Source organism: Tachypleus tridentatus, chromosome 8 (genome assembly GCF_004210375.1).
Source record: "Tachypleus tridentatus isolate NWPU-2018 chromosome 8, ASM421037v1, whole genome shotgun sequence".
Taxonomy (NCBI): domain Eukaryota; kingdom Metazoa; phylum Arthropoda; class Merostomata; order Xiphosura; family Limulidae; genus Tachypleus; species Tachypleus tridentatus.
The window spans coordinates 129,642,182-129,662,896 of record NC_134832.1 but is presented as its reverse complement, the minus strand read 5'-3'; the positions used below and the strand labels follow the sequence as shown (position 1 = coordinate 129,662,896).

The window sequence follows — 20,715 nt, the reverse complement described above, 5'->3', positions numbered from 1 at the left end:
CACACACAGTAAGCAGAAAAAGCCTTTGTGACTTTTGATGCAATGTCCGGATATTTTGCACTATACTCTTTCCTAAATTTTTGATTCACAGTTTTAGTCCCTTTAGATTTGCCAGAAACAAGACAATCAGGTGAACGAGGTCTCTTTTTTCCATCTTGTGAACGATCGCATTGGTGTTTCTATGCCACTTAGAAAACGAGAAATACCCATCTACGCGAGCGCTGATTGGCTGACAAGCACTGATAACGTAACTATGGATTCCACCACGTACCCAGTATGGAGAAGCACCGCACTCAAACTATTGGTAGACGTCAGAGATACAAATATTTTTTTATTATATCAAGCACAAACATGATTATCGCAAGTAGCCATTTGGACTATGTCTTTTATTTTTTATCAAAATTTATTTGTATCTCACTAGAAATTTTCTTTTCAGCCCTTTCAAACCCTGGGGGAACAATTTATCACTTTATTGCATAGGCCTATATAACATATAATAATTTGGGAGTTGCAACAAGTTGTAATATTTGTCTGTATGAGCATATAGTCGTAATGTATATACCAAAATCGTAATGATTACGCTCAAATCGTAATGGTGGGCATCTCTGTATAAGTACCTTCATCGGTGTTTTTCCCAAGTGATTTTGTAATTTATTTAAAATCAGCTTGGAAATGATGCATAGGTTATCGTTGTTTTGTTTTATCCGGAAAGTAAATATGGATATCAGTTTCCTTGTATTGTGAATGATTTAAAGGAAAGTATATAATTAAACCTTGAATAACACATTATAGGGCGTTAATCTTCTTTTTACATTTTCTTGTTGTATTGAAACTAAAATGGTGGTAACCCTACGTTTTCATATAAATATTGTGCTAACCATCCTTTCAATCTTGCATAAATGCTGGTAAATCAAATTACAAATGTTCAAATAAAACAATAAAAATATAGTGCTTTCAACAGTTGTTCCTGCCTTCATCTGGTAGAATGGCCTTATACAAAGAATATTTGTTCTGGTTTTAAATTTACGTGCGTTGTCAAACAGACCATCTTTTAGAATAGGTCAAAACAGTTTCTCTTACGGCGTTGTTATTCAAAATATATTATTGAAAAAAATAAATATTTCAATTATCTTTTGTAAGTTTTAACACATTTTAAGGTTAACATTTTTGACGTAAGTGACTTAAAACTACATTTTTATTTTCAGTTTCATGTCTATTTTAACAATTTTTTTTTGTATGAACACTTTTAAGTTAGATGGCCAATACTGGCAGATTCTGGTTGGTTGAGTAAATAAAAACATTTTGGTCGAAACTAGTCTGTGACTTTTTTATATATATAGAGAGAAAATACAATATTTAAAACACAAAAATTGTGATTTAGTTCGTGAAAAATAAACATGTTAGGGAAAGGTTTGAAAGCTTAAATCAAGTAATAACCAAAATATTAACCGATTTCAACTGAGATACAGGAGCAAGGGCCAATGATGAACAGTTTCTCCAAATAAAAGAGCTTACTCATCTACAAGGTGAGACCTGAAATTAACGTTAAAGTGCTGTTAATATTTTTTTTTCTTTTTATGAAATCCAGATCATAATCAAATAACATCGGGAGAGGGGGGTAAGGCAAAATAGAATGGAACTTACTGAGTATTTTCCAGGACGAAAACACAGCTGTGACGCAGGAAATCCAACGTTATTCATCTAGAAAGCAATAAACACAAATTTACTGAGTAACGTCATTATTTACTATACTGTTGATTGCGAACGACCTGAAAACATAAATAAAAGGATTAATTACACTTTATTCATGTTGTTAAGGCTAACACGTTTAGCTCCTATATAGTTGGTGCAGGTGAAATTTTAATTATTCGACAATGCAATGCCATCAGAATAAACTTGGTTTGGTTTGTGCTATTTATCCCTAATTTAAAAATGTTAGACTAGAAAGAAGGCAGCTTGTCAACAACAACACCGACAACTCTTGGGCTTGTTTTTTTAACCAACGAATAGTGGGACTGATCGACACATTATAACGCCCTCACGGATGAAAGAGCGGGCATGCTTCGTGAAGGGAATTTTGAACCCGCGACCATCAATCAGATTACGAGTCGAATGTTCTAACAACCTGGTCATGCCGGGCCAAATCAATAAATGCAGAATCAGGCGGCACTATACACATTATACACTATATACTATACACTGGCACACGGGAACTGTCCCGATTCAATTTGACAATACCCTGAATCGCCAGTTGGTGTCTTGGAAAATTAGACAGTACCAGGTTAGAATAAACGTTTGGCTTTAGGTGTGTGTTATAGTTCTTTATGATGAAAGGTATTCATTGTTGTTGTTTTGAATTAAGCACAAAGCTACACAATGGGCTATCTGTGCTCTGCCCACCACTGGTATCTAAACACGGTTTTTAGCGTTGTAAGCCCGCAGACATACCGCTGAGCCACTGGGAGACGAAAGGTATTCGTATAAAAAGACATCTAAATGAAGAGCAAAAAAGACATCATTTTCCGAGACGAAAGTTTCCCACGTTTTCCATTCAAAAGCAAAAGCATTCGCACAACAGAATTTTAGGTTAACAAGAAGCTCCAAAACTACATCTCAGCTTTTCAAGTCAGACCGAAACGATGCATTTAGACGCAAAGTAAAGGCTATACTTGCAAGATATAATAAGAACGTCAATGTAGTGGAACAACTTATATGTCCTGGTACCATTGAAAATATTATAAACAATAGTTTGAAGTCGACAAAAGTTTAAAAACCAGAGTTTCAGAAGTTTGCAATCACACATCGAAATCAGTGACCATTTTCATGAAGAAGATGGCTGGATAAATTGGAATCACAACGATTCCATCCGAACAATATGCTTATCAGTAGAAATTCCAGTAATTCCACACGACTATACACTTATGAGATGGAACCACAGTATATTCATCCGATCATACACCTATCAACTGGAATTCCAGAAATTCTGTCGATCATATAGTTATTAATTGGAACTACAGCAATTCCGTCAACTATATATCTATCAACTGAAATCTCAGTAATTCCATTATGTCATATACCTATTAAACAGAATCATAGCAGTTCCATCAAACAATTTATCTACCAATTGAAATTCCATTAATTCTATCTAACCATACCACAGCAATTCCGTCAGATACACCTATTAACTATAATTTTAGTAATTTCGTCAGACCACGTACCTATTAAGTGGAGCCACAGCAATTCCAGCAGATCATATAGCTATCATCTGGAATACCAATAATTTCATTGTACCATATACCTAGTAAATTGAACCATAGCAATTCTGTCAGACCATACAGCAATCACTTGGAATACCAGTAATTCCATGGTACCATGTCCATATTATATAAAATCACAGCAGTTCCATCAGATAATATACTTACTATTCTTTCGATGATATTCCACGTCTGGTTTGCTTCATTGTAGTTTTGAAAATCGATATTCATACACAGAGCTCAATTAACAAAAGAAGAAAAACTGTCTCAAGAGCAGTACGGAGCATGGAACATCTTTCTTATAAAGCGCGATTAGTCCCAATACATGCATTCATAAACTGTTGATATTATTTTTATTACCGTTTCGTTTTTAATAAGCCATTAGTTTGTTCAAAAATGAATAAAACCCTATAACCCGAGCGCTTTCAAAAGATGGATCTTTCTTCTCTGGGGACAAACTGCGCCATTAGTTTGTTTGTGGTTAAGTACAAAGCTACATAATATGTTATCTGTAGCCAATACAGGTATCGAAACCTGGTTTCCAGCGTTATAAGTCCGCAGACTTACCGTTGTACCACTGGAAGTGACAAGCGGATATTAAATATCAGAAGTTAATGAACACTATGAAAAAAAAGGACTAACGTCAACAATCCACTAACTTGTAAAAATGTACAACACTTGTCGATTACAAGAAATGCATTTCAGTAAAGAATTTAGGTTTATGTATGAGATTTATAAACATTAATGTTCACAACATAGAAATGCAGCAGTAACTGTGTTACTAATGTGTTGTTGGTAGATAGGGAGGCTTCAAATACTTTTTTGTTAAGTTCATTGAATACAGTAGGAAACGATCTTGTTTGTTTGTTTTGAAACGTTAATAAATTACATTTTGTGTTTGAGCGTTTTTGGGCAGAGCACAACTCAGCGATTAGCATGACAGACTATGTTCGATGTCTTAAGGGCTTTTATGCTACAAATTTGGTTTCGATACCTACAGTAGGTAGAGCACATATAACCCACAGTGCAACTTTGTGTTGTACAATAAATATATCATAATAAAATAAATCGTGCCCCGTATTTGGGGTCCGTACGTGCATTACAAGAATGACGATCAAATTCCACTATTCCATTAGAGTAGCCCAAGAGTTGGCGGTGGATGATGTTAACTAGCTGCCTTCCCTCAGATCTGTCTCTTCACAATTAATGTTTATTAACGCAAATAGCCCCCGAGTAGCTATGTGCGGCAATCAGAAACAAATCATTTTAAATTGTTAGGTTGTGCTATGAACAACCAGTATAGATGTAAGTTATAATTAAACATATAACATAAATTATTCTAGTAGTAACTTACTACCAGCATGAACGTTTAGTGCAAGCATATAAATGATATTATTATTCGTTGTTCAGTCTTATTTTGTTATTACAATTTAAATGAAACAAAATTGCCGAGTCACGACTCTTGTGGAGCTAGAACTTTTCGTTTTCAGTTGTAAGCCTAGAAAGAGCAGCTGGTTTTATACCTATTATGAAATTTTTAACTTACACGACCATAACTTCTTTGTATGTTTTCACGTTCTGAGAAAATCAATGAAACGCAGCACCAAGTATTACATGGTATTGCCTTAGCTTCACAGTGTTTCTACCTTCCATCTCGCCCAAACGGAATCTTTAACTTAATATACTTTTTATAACATGGCTCTGTTTTGTATAGTTAATGCCAGTCAGTCAAAATTACATCGCTTTCAGAGTATTGTTTTATCATGTAGTTACTGACATTCTGTTCAGTATTTTCATAATTTCATTATATTTCTAAGTTTACAGTTTTGTTTTTAATTATGAGGAAACATTTTCTGAAATCATAAAAAAGGTTGAGTTCAAAGCTCTAGAATATTAACCCCCAATATCTCAGCGGTAAGACTAAGGGATAAAAGTTGGGTTTTCGACATCGCTTAGGGGCACACCCCTGATAACCCTTTTTTGTGACTTTACGCTTAAACACAAATAATCAAACTAGGAGTTTGTTCCGTGCATTGCTTAATTATCAACATCCAAGCACCCTTTCTCTTCTTAATATTCTTCAGTGAAACAAAGAGCAGTTGTCTCCCATACTTCTAGGTCCGGCATGGCCAGGTGGGTTAAGGCGTTCGACTCGTAATCTGAGGATCGCGAGTTCGAAGCCACGTCGCAACAAAACATGCTCGCCCTTTCATTCGTGGAGGCGTCATAATGTGACGGTCAATCCAACTATTCGTTGGTAATAGAGTTGCCCAACAGTTGGCGGTAAGTGGTGATGACTAGCTGCCCTCTCTCTAGTCTTACACTACTAAATTAGGGACGGCTAGCGCAGATATCCCTCGCGTAGTTTTGCGCGAAATTCCAAAACAAACAAAACCCGTACTTCTAAAATAAAACATTTATCTTTAACGGTACACCTCCATAAATTGTTGGAAATAAAAAAAGTACGTTTTTTTTTTCCTTTCTTGTGTGTGTGTGGAATGTTTTACACACAAGTTGTTTCTACTATGCGTGAGCTAATAGGACAATATTTCACATAATGAATAAACCTGGATATCAGAATTTTCATTTGAATAATTTTTTATACGTATCCTGTACAAATTTTGTTTTTAAAAGTGAAAATAATTAATATTTAGACTACCTACTGGGAATGGAGGTTTGTCTATGGCGAAACGCCGACGTCTCAGTTCCTCCAGACGTTCCATTACATCTTGATAATAAGTTCTCAGTTCTTCAGAATAGCGTCTGGCGAGCTTTTCCAACTGGCCACGTGACCCATCCTATATTAAAAAAACAAAACAAAAAAGTGTTCATTTGATGTCGTCAAAATACTAGATGATCGATCATTGAATTTTTGTCACGCTTTATTTAATATCTTGGGAATATAAACGGTTCACACCCACACACACAGAGACTAATTTAAAAGTTCAAAATATAATGACATTTAAAGATGTATTGTCGCTGGTTAAACGGCACTCGAAGAGAAAAAAAAAAAGTGTCATCCTTGAGCACTATGTGTAGACAATAGCTTGTTTCGTGCCCTTAAAAGTTTAAGGGCTTCATAACCTTTCATTTATACTGGGGAGTTAAAGATTATTCAAATTACAATATAATCATGGCCCCTGTCCCCAGTGGCTCCGCATACGAGGTTTGAATCCCCGTGGTGAACAAATAACATGAAGACTTCTGTTAAAACAAAAACAACATTTTCATTACCTGTTTCTCACACAATAAGCATCTTTTTTTTTTAGAGCAAAGTCGCATCTAGTTATCTGATGTGGCCACCAGTGGGAATCGAACCTCGGATTTTAGGATTATAAGTTTGTAAACATACCGCTGTCCCAACGCAACAAAATGCGATTTTTTTTTAATTCCTTACAATGAAAATCATTATCTAGCCCAAAACTTCATACAAAAAAAATGAGGGATAAGTCTGCCCCTCGCTCACGCACAATCTGTTAGCAATCTATGATCTGTTCACCCTTCGGTGCTTTAGTCTTCGATATTGCTGGTACCAGTATTGTGGAAGAAAAAGTATATATTGCTGTATTTTTTAAATACATCATATATTAAATTCATATATTTTACAAATTCTTTATTATACAGTCCTACCCCCGCTAGCTGAATGATAAGTCTGAGGTCTTATAACGTTAAAAATCGGGTTTCAATACGTGCAACGAGTGCAACACAGACAGCTCATTTGTGTGGTTTGCGCTTAACAAAAAACGAACAAATATTCAGTAATAACATTAAACCTTATTAAAGTAAACACAGCAGTTGTTTTCCTTTTGCATATATTTCTGCTGTTTCAAATACGATGCACAGACAGAATAGAATTATGACAGTATTACTCAGAGTTCTGCAGCACTTTTGATTTATATTCTTACTTTACGAGAATATTGTTCTATAACATTAAGTTGTTGTTGTTTTATTGTTATCATTTTCACATAATAATAGTTGATAATGGTTTGTAGAGACCTGTGATAAAACTACTGCAATTTAAAATTTCTATCTAACAAAACACAAAAATCAACCTCGACATTCAAAACGTGTTTTTCATTTCTGCAAAGACTCAGAACAATAGAACAGTCTGAACTATCGAAAGATGTTTGTGTCAAATCAAAAATAGGAAATGTAGTGGTTCTTATTCTTACAAATGTTCATAGTTGTAGTGGTTCTTACTCTTACCAATGTTCATGTTTGTTTTGTGTTTTCGTGTGTTCAAGAATACAAAGAAACAGCTTCATACGATCTTCTTGTTTCTCTCACAAACTCAAAATACGCGAATTCTGCACGTAAAAAAATGTATTCAACGTTCCTATTTCAGCTTCAACAAGTGTTTGTACGTTGAGTAGCGATAAACCAAATAGTCTCGATTTTTTGCTTTGTTTGTTTGTTTTTAATTTCGCGCAAAGCTACTCGAGGGCTATCTGCGCTAATCGTCCCTAATTTAGCAGTGTAAGACTAGAGGGAAGGCAGCTAGTCATCACCACCTACCGCCAACTCTTGGGCTACTCTTTTACTAACGAATAGTGGGATTGGCCGCACACTATAACGCCCCCACGGCTGAAAGAGTGAGCATGTTTGGTGTGATAGGGATTCGAACCCGCAACCTTCAGATTACGAGCCGAGTGCCCTAACCACCAGGCCATCCCGGGACTCGTCCCGATTTAATAAACAACTGCTGCATACTTATGTTAATTTGTGTTTTAAATTGCTGCTTTTCTACGGTCTCTTTAATTACACACTGTTTTGTACAGTGGCGTTAAGAATAAGTGTGGCAAGCGATACAATTGTTTTAACGACAAAATGTTCAGATCCAAGAAGGGCCTACCAAAAATTATACAAGTTTCTTATACAAAGTAATATCCATGATTCAAAAAAGTGAACATTATAATAAGCTGTGATGGTATTATAAGTTATGTTTTTAATACTTTAATTTAAATAAAGTGCACATGACATTAAGACCAACCAAGTTCCAGAACATGAGAAAAAATTACTGACTGAAAGACTTTGAAGTGTTTAGAAGTAAGATTACTGATTTAAATATGATTAAGGAGTTATTTCAGAAGTGGTAAAGAGTGAATGAATATCGAGTCCGTTATTTTAGCTCAATATTTGGATCAGTGCTAGTGATCGCGTATATTCAGTTATTCAATCAATAAGCCATGGAATCGAGCAAATAATTTATTTTTTATGTTAGTCATAGTCCCACTAGCGAAGTATTTTCGTTTGAACGATGTTTGCCAACTCAAACCTACAAGTGTATAAGCTTGTAGCATAATTTAAAAGGAGCTCAGTAAGATATTTACCTCTTTCTATTTTACACAGTAAACTTTCAACTCTTCTTTTGGGGCCATCTTCAGGCAAAGAGATGCGTAACAAAAATATCCAAGTGTATCGCACAGATATTATTATATGAGCATATAAGTTATAGCTGAAAATAATATAAATGAAAAAGTAAATAAACTTTAAACACTAGCGTACAAATATCACTATTATTAAGTAATTTATTAACAAGAATTAACATGGGGAAATGACTGGAGGTGTGACCAAACGCATTAGAACTATCGGAAATACGGATACCATGAAAATGTTTGCTTACCACTGGGTTAGTGAAGGAACGTGTATAATGAATATATATATATTTACATATACATCTTTCATTACAACAACTACATTACAAAATAATAAGGATTGAGAAACATTTTAAAGTTTTCTAAGAAATACAAGGTCAATTTTTCATAAAGGTGAAGTTGAAAATTTGCTCATTAATTATTTGTGAAGGTAACATTCACAGATTTTGATATATTACCATTACATAAATTGTATACATGTATTTACAAAACATTAAATGGATTTAGTAAATAGAAATATGAAAATTGTAGGACATTAAATCAATATGTAAAAAAAGACCTCAAGAAGAAGAGGAAATATCTAAAGAAATATACTTGTATCAAGCAATAAATAATTTATATCAGCATCATACTATAATGAACTTTTGCTTATATGATACTGGAAAAAAACTTTTTTATTACGCGACGTGCAACCTCCAACTTTACGAATTTTTTTATCCTGTGTGTATATAGATTTGCAATAGGGGTCACAACTTTCCCGTTTCGCCTCTGTTTCCCGTCACGAAGATCTTTATTTCTATCCTTATTTAGGATGCAGATATGACGTCATTAATACGTCACACGCGGATCTATTGCACTATCTCCATCTATATAAATGTAATAGTACTGTCTGTTGAATGTCCCTGTAAATACTTCGCAGGGTGTGGATGGATCTTCACTAAAATTGGTATGGAGATTCTTAAGTCCAGGAAACAATACACTCATATTTTCAATTTCGCATTTTGTGGTGTTTATGTGGTTTGTTTGTTTTTTTACCACTACTTCGCCCCTGTCTACAAATCTTCACAAAATATGACATGAAGATACGTTGGGTCCATAAGGAGATACATGCAAATTTACGCTTTCACATTTTGTTTGCTGTTTTTAATGGCTTTTGAATTTTTTAAATGATATATAAAGAAGTCAACTTTTCATGTCCTAAAATAACCTTTCTTTAATCATGAATTTACATAACTGGGATTCCCAGCTACTGTATTCAAGAGGAAAAGTCAAGAATTAAGAGAGTTTACTACAGGGGACATATCATGTATTGAATAGGATAATTCAAGAATGGAGAGTCTGCTGTTGAAAACATATCATGTATCAAATAAGATAATTTAAGAATGGAGAGTTAACTACAGAGACATATCATGTATTGAATAGGATAATTCAAGAATTAAGAAAGTCAGCTAAAGCAGATATATCATGTACTGAATAAGATAATTCAAGAATTAAAATAGTCTGCTACAGAGGACATATCATGTATTGAATAGGATAATTCAAAAATGGAGAGTCTGCTGTTGAAAACATATCATGTATCGAATAAGATAATTTAAGAACAGAGATCTTGCTATTGAAGACATATCATGTATCGAATAGGATAATTCAAGAATGAAGAGAGTTTACTATAGAAGACAGATCATGTATCGAATAGGAGAATTTAAGCATAAAGAGAATCTACTACAGAAGACATATCACGTACTGAATAAGATAATTGAAGAATTTAGAAAGTGTACTACAAAAGATATTATGTATTGAACAGTAAAATACAAGAATGAAGAGAGACTACTGCAGAAGACATCGCGTATTGAATAAGAGAATTCAAGAACGAAGAAAGTCTAGATAATGCATTGAAAAAATATATAATTTTATGATAAAACTGGAAATCTAATTTAAAATAACAACAATGTTAATACTTAAAATTTCACAAATATTTAAATATAACTATACAATAGGTATTTTTAATATGTACTTAAAGTACAGTATATTCAATATTTCTTTATTATGAATGATTCATGTATTTGTTAAAAAAATATTCATATCACAGTTGACTTAATAAAGTTTACAAGATTTACGCATTCAAGTAAATCTTGTAAATCACAAATCAATATGTGTTGTAAAATTTTCATTTTAATAGTTTTTCTCGCAATGTAAAATTGATTGGGTCATGCTTGATTTTTTATCATTAATTTATAAAACCTAGTTAATTTGTATTAAAGTACAGAAATACTCCTAATGATACTACGAAATAAAATGTAATGCTTACTTGGTGATTCAGCGTTGAGAAATATTTCTAATCAATAAGATTCATCAATTATAATTGTAAAAGAAAGATAAATACGATCATTTTCAAAACTGAGAGTGATCTTTATAAGATCCATGGGTTAAGAAAAACTAAAAGGACTGGGATTTTGTCCACTGAGCAGAAGCAGGAAATCAGCTTTAAAATCTTCGCTGAACAGAAAGTAATCAAGTGATGTTTCAAATAATGGTAACTGTAATCATTACTGGATTACAATCATTTTAATTCTCACAAATTTTTATTGTTTAAAACTTTTATTTGATGTTAGATGATTAAGTGACAAAAGAAAGTCAAAAGGAAATAAGAAATATAAACATAACTTCCTGTTGTAACAGTTTATATTGTTGGATGGGCTCTTTTTAACTAGTTGGTAAAGAAAAAACAATAAGTTTACTAACAATAAAATCGTTTTATTTATTCAATTGTTAATTATACCAATTATTAAGTAACACCCAGTTACAATATTTTAATTTGCATCCATGATTTCACACTGAAGGCTAACAAAATAATTTCACTTACTTGCTAACTTCTCTTGAACTCAACTATACTTCATTCTATCTCTAGCACTTACAAAAACTAAAATAAACAAAGTGATTAATCAAACTCACACACTATCTCAATAACCAATCATTGTACATTACACCTTATACACGTTCCAATTGTATTGAAATTGTTTCTTAAACTTTCAAGAAGACATTATTGAGAAAGCCACACAAATCACGTGACAATAATACAATTGTCTGAAATAAAAACAGTCTTCAAAATTACTTAACCCTTACGGCGCGGTTGGCGACCGCAGTCGACGTGAAGGCTCAGCGCGGCAGGCGACCTTCCTTTATTCCTGTTATGCTTAATTGAATTTAACATATATAGTATTGGGTACAATCACTGAATATTTCAAGGGCTTTTGTTGAGTTATTGCCGAGATATCATGCTTTTAGTACTGATATCGTAATTAGCTGAAGTATCAAACATATATATTCAATCTTCGAAATTACTTAAGCAAATATAGGAGAGAGTTAGTGGATGAGAGCCCAACAGGAAAAATGTATCTCAGGACGGCTGGTATGGGTATTAACAATTTACCAAAATAAAGCGGTAAGTCTAAGGATTTACAACGCTAAAATCAAGGGTTCGATTCCCTTCGGTGGACTCAGCAGACAACCCAATGTGGCTTTGCTATAAGAAAACACACACACGCGTTCTTTTTCAAGCAACCTAAATTTCAGAATGTCACGTTTTAATTGTTTTTCTTTAGTGTGCTTTTTACAGTTAATTTTGTTACAATAATTTCAAAAAGTACTGAATATCAATGCACTTTTTTTCAAATCATTTGACTGTTAATGCCATTCCAATACCCATAACATGTACTAAACATAGGTTCACTTTTGTACTCACACATGATTCACATTCTTGTTCAGTGAAAACAAATTATGTTGCAAAGAAATAGATAAGATACTGAAGTTCAGTTTCCCCTGGTGTTCACATTGATCCAAACAACTATAATCTAACAGTGACGTAGAACTTTTACCACTAAATATAAGTAACTTGAAGTGGGAAACACAGGTTAAACACTACGCCTAAACAATAACTTTCATGGCCAGGTGGTTAAGGCACACGAATCGTAATTCGAGAGTCGCGGGTTCGAATCCCCGTGTTATCAAACATGCTCGCCCTTTCAGCCGTGAGAGCTTTTACAAAGTGACAGTCAATACCACTATTCGTTGGTAAAAGAGTAGCCCAAGAGTTAGTGGTGGGTGGTAATGACTAGCTTCCTATCCTCTAGTCTTACACTGGAAAATTAGGGACGGCTAGCGCAGATAGCCCTCGTGTAGCTTTGCGCAAAATTCACAAACAAACAATAACTTTCATATCGATTATTTACATGTTTGTTTTGATTACTAAGTCTCTTTTTGCATAACAATTTGGTATTAATCTTTCATTAGTAACAGCCTCTTTAAGTGAACTTTGTTTAGAAAGAAAAAATAACAGGTATGAAGGTCACCATACTCTATCTTCTGAGTTCAAGCTTTACTTAAGATGGTGAAATAAAAAACAAAAAGTTTAAAGAAAATAAAAAATAAAATAATATCAAAAAGACACTGAAAGTTAGAAGAAAGAGACAGAAAACAAAGATAAAAAAGAAATCAATTTATTTATTATTAAATTCTTCTTTACAGACTTCTACACTTTGTAATTGTGGTAGGCCTACGTTTACAAATGACGTTAAACCTTTTTAACGATGCTACTAAGATTAACGTCCAGTCAATTCACTTACTTATACAAAGCGTCGAGATAACTTTATTTCATCTCAACTAATTTTATTCGTCACGGAATGTCTATTAAAAAGTTTAGGCTCAAAAGTACTAAAATAAATTTTACGTCAAAGGAGAACTTTCTGGTTACACGCGCTACAGCTAACAAATAAACTACATCATTAAGAATTTATAACCTACATCATGTTACGAGTGTGAACTGGAAACACAGTGTATAAACCTGCGAGTCTAATATTCGACGTTTCATGTCAATTTCTTTAATTAATCAAAATTTAACTTTTGTCTAAATTCATCATTCTTGTTGTTTCAAATTTTAACATGTTGCTACGATAATTTACTGTACACCCCCAGTGGTTATAGTACGTTATATGTTAATGAATTTTAACAGACATAATAGAAGTACATATTTAGCGTAGTGTTTCACCAGAAACCAGAAATTATAAAATAGTACAGTTTCATAATTTCGAAACAGACAGCATATCGTTCAACATATAATACTAATTTCAAATCTGAGTTCACTTGATTGAGATGTGGTCTAAGTCGCTTTAGAACCTAATAGATTTCCTATTTTTATGGAGACCTCACTTACATTTTTTTAGGGATATTAATCAAATAATTTCAGAATTAATGTATTCGAAACTCTCACCTCTTTAGAAAAAATTAAAACTGTTAGTAAGTCTAGAAGTACCAAATATTAACAATCGCCATTACTTGTAATTGTAAGTATGTGCGCTTGTGCAAACCAAAGGACTGAAAAACTTAAAACTGAAATCATTTCTAATGGAAGAGGAATAACAGTCTCATGGAATATACATTTAGGACAAACCGACAAGTCAGCTGTCGAAGTTGGTGAATTACGAGTCTAACTTGCCAGCTTTATGATGTAATAATGGACTTACTGTTATACATTTATTTTAATAATTACGCTTGTTTCAATGTGGTTTACTTTGTTTGCTAAATGTACAAATAAGTGAAAGAAATATTGTTGATTCTTACTCTCAAGAATTGTCTACAAATTTCGAGAACAGGCGGGACTATAGTAATACACAGTCAACAATATATGTTACACGAAAACGCTATCTCGTTTTCGAACATTATTGAAACGTCAAGAAACTCGCCTGCGTCGTATAAAAGCAATTAACCAAGAGACAGTAATAAAAGAATATTCTTGGTCAGCTACAGTCAGTGTGCTATAGATCTCGGAAGCTGTAGTTGTAATTACCGTCTATTAATCACAAAACTACAGAATTTGATCAGGAATGCTTATATATTTCAAACTTTACAAACCGTTCAACTTCAGTGAATTGACTTCACTGTCGTCAGTGAAAACTTCCGTGTGCTTCAAGCTTTGCCAACCGTCAAAAGAAGTAAACAGGTGTATCAACAAAGAGTGTAGGCCCGGCATGGCCAGGTGGGTTAAGGCGTTTGACTCGTGAGTTCGAATCCCGGTCGCACCAAACATGCTCGCCCTTTTAGCCTTGAGGGCGTTATAATGTTACGGCCAATCCCACTATTCGTTGGTAAAAGTGTAGCCCAAGAGTTGGCGATGGGTAATGATGACTAGCTGCCTTCTCTCTAGTCTTACACTGCAAAATTAGGGGCGGCTAGAGCAGATAGCCCTCGAGTAGCTTTGTGCGAAATTAAAAAAAACGAACCAACAAGAAAGAGTATGTGTTTTTCTTATAGGAAAACTACATCGTGTCATCTGCTGAGTCCGCCGAGTGGAATCGAAACCCTTATTTTAACGTTGCAAATCCGTAGACCTTCCGCTGTACCACCGGGGGAGGTACCAACAAAGAATTAATTTGTTTTCCGTACATGTCGATAAAAAATTTAGTTCCAGACCAGATATAAGACTCAGTAGTGTTTGTAAGTTTGTAAAACTCTTGTATATAAACCGTCCTTTGTAATAACTATCAGTAATCACCGTTATTATAAATGTTGTTTTTTGTTTGTATATTAAAATATACAAAGGTCACCATACCCTAGAAGGCGGAAGAAAGGAAATTGGGTGAATCAATATGTATCATAAATTTGATACATATTAACATTTAATCAACTTCTAAATGAAATTCAAATTTCCTGTTATTTGAAATAGTAATACGTAACGTTCGTGAGATAATAAATCGAAGTCTCGTCCGAAATAAATTATAATACGTAACAGACAATAAATAAAATAAGACCGGGTGGAAGACGATATAATATACAATTTATTAATAAAAAAGACAAGATAAACCTTCACATTGTGAAAAAACAAAAAACACCTTTACTTATAAACAACAACAAAAAAAAAAACCTACCCACATATAAAAGACGGTGTAGCGTAAACTATCGTTTACCCAGTATTTTGTTCAACCCCTATCAACGATATGGGCGTCTATGGCGTTAACGAGCTGAAAGTAGTTGCAGCTGGCACGTGTCACGAGCCTACAACTTATTAAGAAGTCGGTCAAGTGCTGAAAAGGGTCTACATTTTAGTGTTGATTGTTGTACACAATAATCGATTTCTGTTACCCTAACAACCGACTTTCGTGGAGCAGCTGACGAAGAAAATTTGCCAAATTCTTCATAGGAAGCTTTAAGACTGTCCATACTTTCAAGATTTCTTTCATCTCACCAACAATCTCAAGTACTTTTAATAAAAATACTGCTTGAGTTTTTAAATCCTGTTACAGTGAGTGGAGTCTAATGAATTAATAACCATTAAACATACATTTTAATTTTTAACTTATCAGTACTCGTGACGAATAAAAACTTCTAACACCACTTGAGCTTGATTTAAAATATCGCTGAAAATATAACAGGCACTTTCGTTGTGTTGGGCGTTTCTAGATTATTTCAGTTTCAGAACTTTGTTACTGTAAATGTTAGTAAAACCTGATTGTCACGATGTAAGTTAATTTAACCTCGTTAATTAAAATATTACTGTTTACTATAAAGGTCAACATATGCTATCAAAAATTTGTAAGAAACGAAAGGTGTAAAAATTGTAGCTTTAATCCAAACGTTTTTATTAATATAAAGTTTACATTATCTTTGGATGACGCAATAAAACGAAATTAGATTTTTACTTTTTAAGATGTTTATTTCATACTTTATATTTATGGCGAAGTCACTAAGAAAATTTGCTGCCGAAGATAATTTTGTACTACTGACCAATGTGCAAGGCAACCAGCCAGCATCACTCTAGTTTCACCATCCATGCAGGGATTGACTTCTATTCTTATAATACACCTAGAACAGAGTAACATACAAGAAAAAAACAAAACAAAAATAAGCTTACAAAAACACACACGTCTCATAAAATACAAAAAAATCAATAACTGATGTGTAAAAAACTAAACATAACCAGACGAAATAAAAACAGTATGGTTGTAACAGTAATAATTTATTTAACGAGATGTTCGAAACCCCTTCAGTTTGGCTCATCAACTGCGTCAATAACTAAGAATATGAAAAAAGCAACCGTATCATTCAGTAACGCTCCAGTTATCATTTCCATAATAAAGCACGTGGACGTGACATATATAATAAAATACTTTGTTCCCTCCTTGCTGTGTATATGCAAGGTATGTTTCTCTACATATATATAACAATAGACACTGCACGCTAACACAGAAATGTACATTCTAAAGAAAATACTCTTTGAAACGACTGTTTTGCGATATTTTTGTATTTATTACAAAGCTACTAAACCTATCTACCGCCATCCCGTATTTTTGAACTACTGACCAGATAGAAAGAAACCAGTCAACAGCATACTAAACACACTCACTAGAAACTCTATGGGACTGACTATCATTCTTATAATGCACTAACTGCTTAAAGTAATAGGAAATATTTTGTTTCAGTGAAATTCCACGAACAAAAACCACATTCATCAACTCCAGAGTTCTGCCACAGGTCCAACTCGCGACCCCGTTTCGTGAGGGACTGACTTCCCTTGTGAAATTATTAGTATCTATATTTATTATTAGTATTTAAAATAAGTCGGCAATTATCCACTTAAAAAACGTTTCACTGAGTGCTACGTCTGTTCTACCGATAATAACTAAGCTTACTATCATGTCATCTCAGGAAGATTTTCAGTTATAACACTAAAGTTACTTGAACTTGGTGTTATGTGACGTTCGTGAAGAGTATGCCTACAACTAGTAGTTAAAAATTATGTTCAGACGTTTTAAAGGCAAGATGGAATGAGCATAATCACTGATGACACCTAAGAATAACAACAAAAAAAAGGTAAATCTAATTTGTAAAATGATTTAGTAGTATACTGAGGAGACTAAGGTCACATTACCTTTGACTTGGATCCTATCAGGTCAAACGACACAAAGTCTTTAGTTTTACTTTATCTACAAATTCATGATGTTCACATAAGCCTTGTAACGACAGGGAAAAGTCTCACAATCAGAGCAGAAACAATGCAATAAACTTTCACAATCTATTAAAATTTGCAACGTATGTAACAACTACGGGTGTTATTGAAGTAAAACTGACTACCATGCTATTTTAATATTATTTACATTCACAGGTGTTTTGGAATTCAGGATGCGTAAGAACAGCTAAGTTTTACACATGAGACTAGTCTAGCAAAGCTAATTACTCGCACACGAAACACTGTCTTCACAGTCAAGTTCGACACACTGAAAACTAGTCTAGCAAAGCAAATTATTGGTAGCATGAAACATTGCCTCCTCAATCAAGTTTATGTTTGAAACTAGTCTAGCAAAGCTACGTGCTGGTAACACGGAACAAACACTGACTTCAAAGCCAAGTTCTACGCACGTAACTAACTGGCTTAGCAAATCTAAGTCTTGGCAACACGAAACGTTGACTTCACAATCAAGTTTTACACATGAAATTAGTCTGGCAAAGTTAAGCCCTGGCTACAGGGGCGTAGATTTTTTACACCCGATGGGGGGGGGGATGATTTTTGCAACCACTTATGTGGACTTTTCAATTTGCAAATTGGTAATCTCTGATTACGTGAACCTGAAAGCTGTAAACGTGCAGTCACAGAGTAATCTTGTTGTCACGATACTTGCATATATACTTAGGCCTACTGATTGATACTTACGAACTATCGCTTAGATCGAAAATCTTAGAAGCACGCCTGTATTAAAATGTACATTTCGGCTACTGAAAAAGCCTACATCTAGGGCTAATTATGTAATTCGATTGATAAGAACACGAGAATCACAAGAAAAACACTCAATTTGTAGGCCTGTGATGCAATAATTCAATTCAACAGACCAAACTGCAGGGGGGGGATGATTGTATGCACCATACTCCCCACCTAAAATGAAGGGGGGGATGTATCTCACCCATCCCCCCCCTCAGGATCTACGCCCCTGCCTGGCAATATGAAACACTGACTTCACAAACAAGTTCTAGACATGAAGCTAATCTTACAAACAATTACTGAATGATCAATTCTACACATAATGTTAGTGCTAAACACGTTCAAAGAAGGCAATACCAAACACACTTCACAGTGAAGCTCTAAAGTTCTACCACTGCTAAACACTGACATCACTGTAACGGAAAACACAAGCTCCACAACATAGTTTAACACATAAACCTGTTCTAATAGTATTAAATTATAACAGAACAATTACTTCAAATCACTTTTCACAAATACTGCTACAAACACTGGTAACACGAAACATTGACTCCGCAATCAAATTCTTCACGTCAAACTGTATTACTATAGAGTGCCAGCAATACAACAAGACAGAGAAACTAATTCACGACCAGTTTTCAAACATACAACTGGTTCCAAATACGGAAATCACACTAACACAGAACACTAAACTCACAGATAAGTTGTACAAATAGAATCTATATTAATTACTGGGTAGAAAGTAACAGGAACTTTAATCAAACAGTCGAGTTCTATAACTTATACTGGTGCTTATTGCGTTGACACAAAACACAGCCTTCACAGCGAAGTTCTACACATAAAACTATTGTCACACGGAACTAAATACTACACAGCAACACAACATACTAAGTTCCACAAGCAACACATTAACATCAAAGTGAAGCTGTATGCATGAAACTATTGTCTGACAAAACTACATACTTGCAACACAACACAAGACAATAAATGTTGTCAGTACTGAAACAATGACTTCATAATGAAGTTCCAAAAATAAGGATGATGATTTTAGTGATAAGTATTTTGGAGAAAAGAACTGGTCGAGAGTAGAAAATGCTGCCAACAAACAATATAGGTTTAATAGTTAAATTCTACAAAGTGATCCTAAAGCTGCGTCTCTACTTCTGAATTATTATTGTGTAATTAATTGTAACTTTTCATCAAAGCAAGCGACGCACATAGAGAGAAACTAAACATTAACGTGGTAATCAGTATAGCTAATTAAGTATATTTTTCTTAACGTTTCTACTTATAAAAATAAGAATACATTGTTTCATTAAGTTGGTACCGTCGTCGTTATCAACATTTTCGGTCGTAATTCCAATAATATCTCAAAAGTTTGGCCAACTTGGAAGACTACTTTAGTCCTAAATTACATTACATTTACACACACACACACACACACACAGATATAAATATATTAATCTAACAAACAAACAGTATGTACAAGAGAAGTATACTAATAAAAACTAAAACTAGAAAATAATAATATTCGATAAAGTAAACAATATAATTTTCTTTGGAAGCTGTAAAATCAGTATAACATGCCTCTCAGTCACGTTTTTCTCATCAATGAAAACTTATTAAGCCACTTCATAAGGTAGCTTTAGAGGTAAGCAGCATTTATGAGTGTGACATAAATTACTGGATTAGACACTTCCTGGGACTCAGCATAGGAAACAAAACAAAAACTCAACATATTAATAAAACAAATAAACACAGCCACAAAACTATGTTCACCCGATAAAATTAACGATGAAATCAACAAAATAAAACAACACTTCATCAACAGCAACAAATTTCTTCAGAAAACCGTGGAAAAAATTATACACACACACCTAGACCAACAACAAACAACAATAAATCACAAGATACAACAAACTACAAAACCTTATACTGCTGCATACCATATATTCCCGACATCAGCGAAAAAATAACCAACATTTGGGAAAAAACTTATAACAAAACACAACATTCCAGTAAACACCAAATTTATTCAATAAATAGGTACAAAACTAAAGTCCATACTATGTAAAAAAACTACCCTGACAAACATAACACCAACATAATTTATAAAATACAATGCAACAACTGCTGCGACTTCTATATTGGAGAAACAAGCAGAAAAGTGGAAATTAGATTAAAAAACACCTTCACACGTTTTTGTACACTGCAAGTAAAATAAACACAACATAACCATAGAAAATACCAAGATACTAAGTAGGGAAACAAATATAAACAAACACAAAATCAAAGAAGCTCTACTTATACAGCAACTAAAACCAAAATTAAACCAATATAAAAG

The 20,715-nt window shown here is 33.8% G+C and overlaps 1 protein-coding gene across 2 annotated transcripts in view; it reads right to left on the bottom strand.

The window, feature by feature from the left end:
- The window catches only part of LOC143223482 (uncharacterized), a 130,116-nt gene that overhangs the window by 50,642 nt on the left and 58,759 nt on the right, over positions 1 to 20,715 (bottom strand). For both annotated transcript variants that reach the window (XM_076451525.1, XM_076451526.1), the window contains exons 3-4: positions 5,918 to 6,052; positions 1,645 to 1,701 (exon numbers count right to left, since the gene is read on the bottom strand). In XM_076451525.1, the coding sequence (XP_076307640.1) occupies positions 1,645 to 1,701; positions 5,918 to 6,052 (192 nt within the window). The remainder of the gene's footprint in view (positions 1 to 1,644; positions 1,702 to 5,917; positions 6,053 to 20,715) is intronic.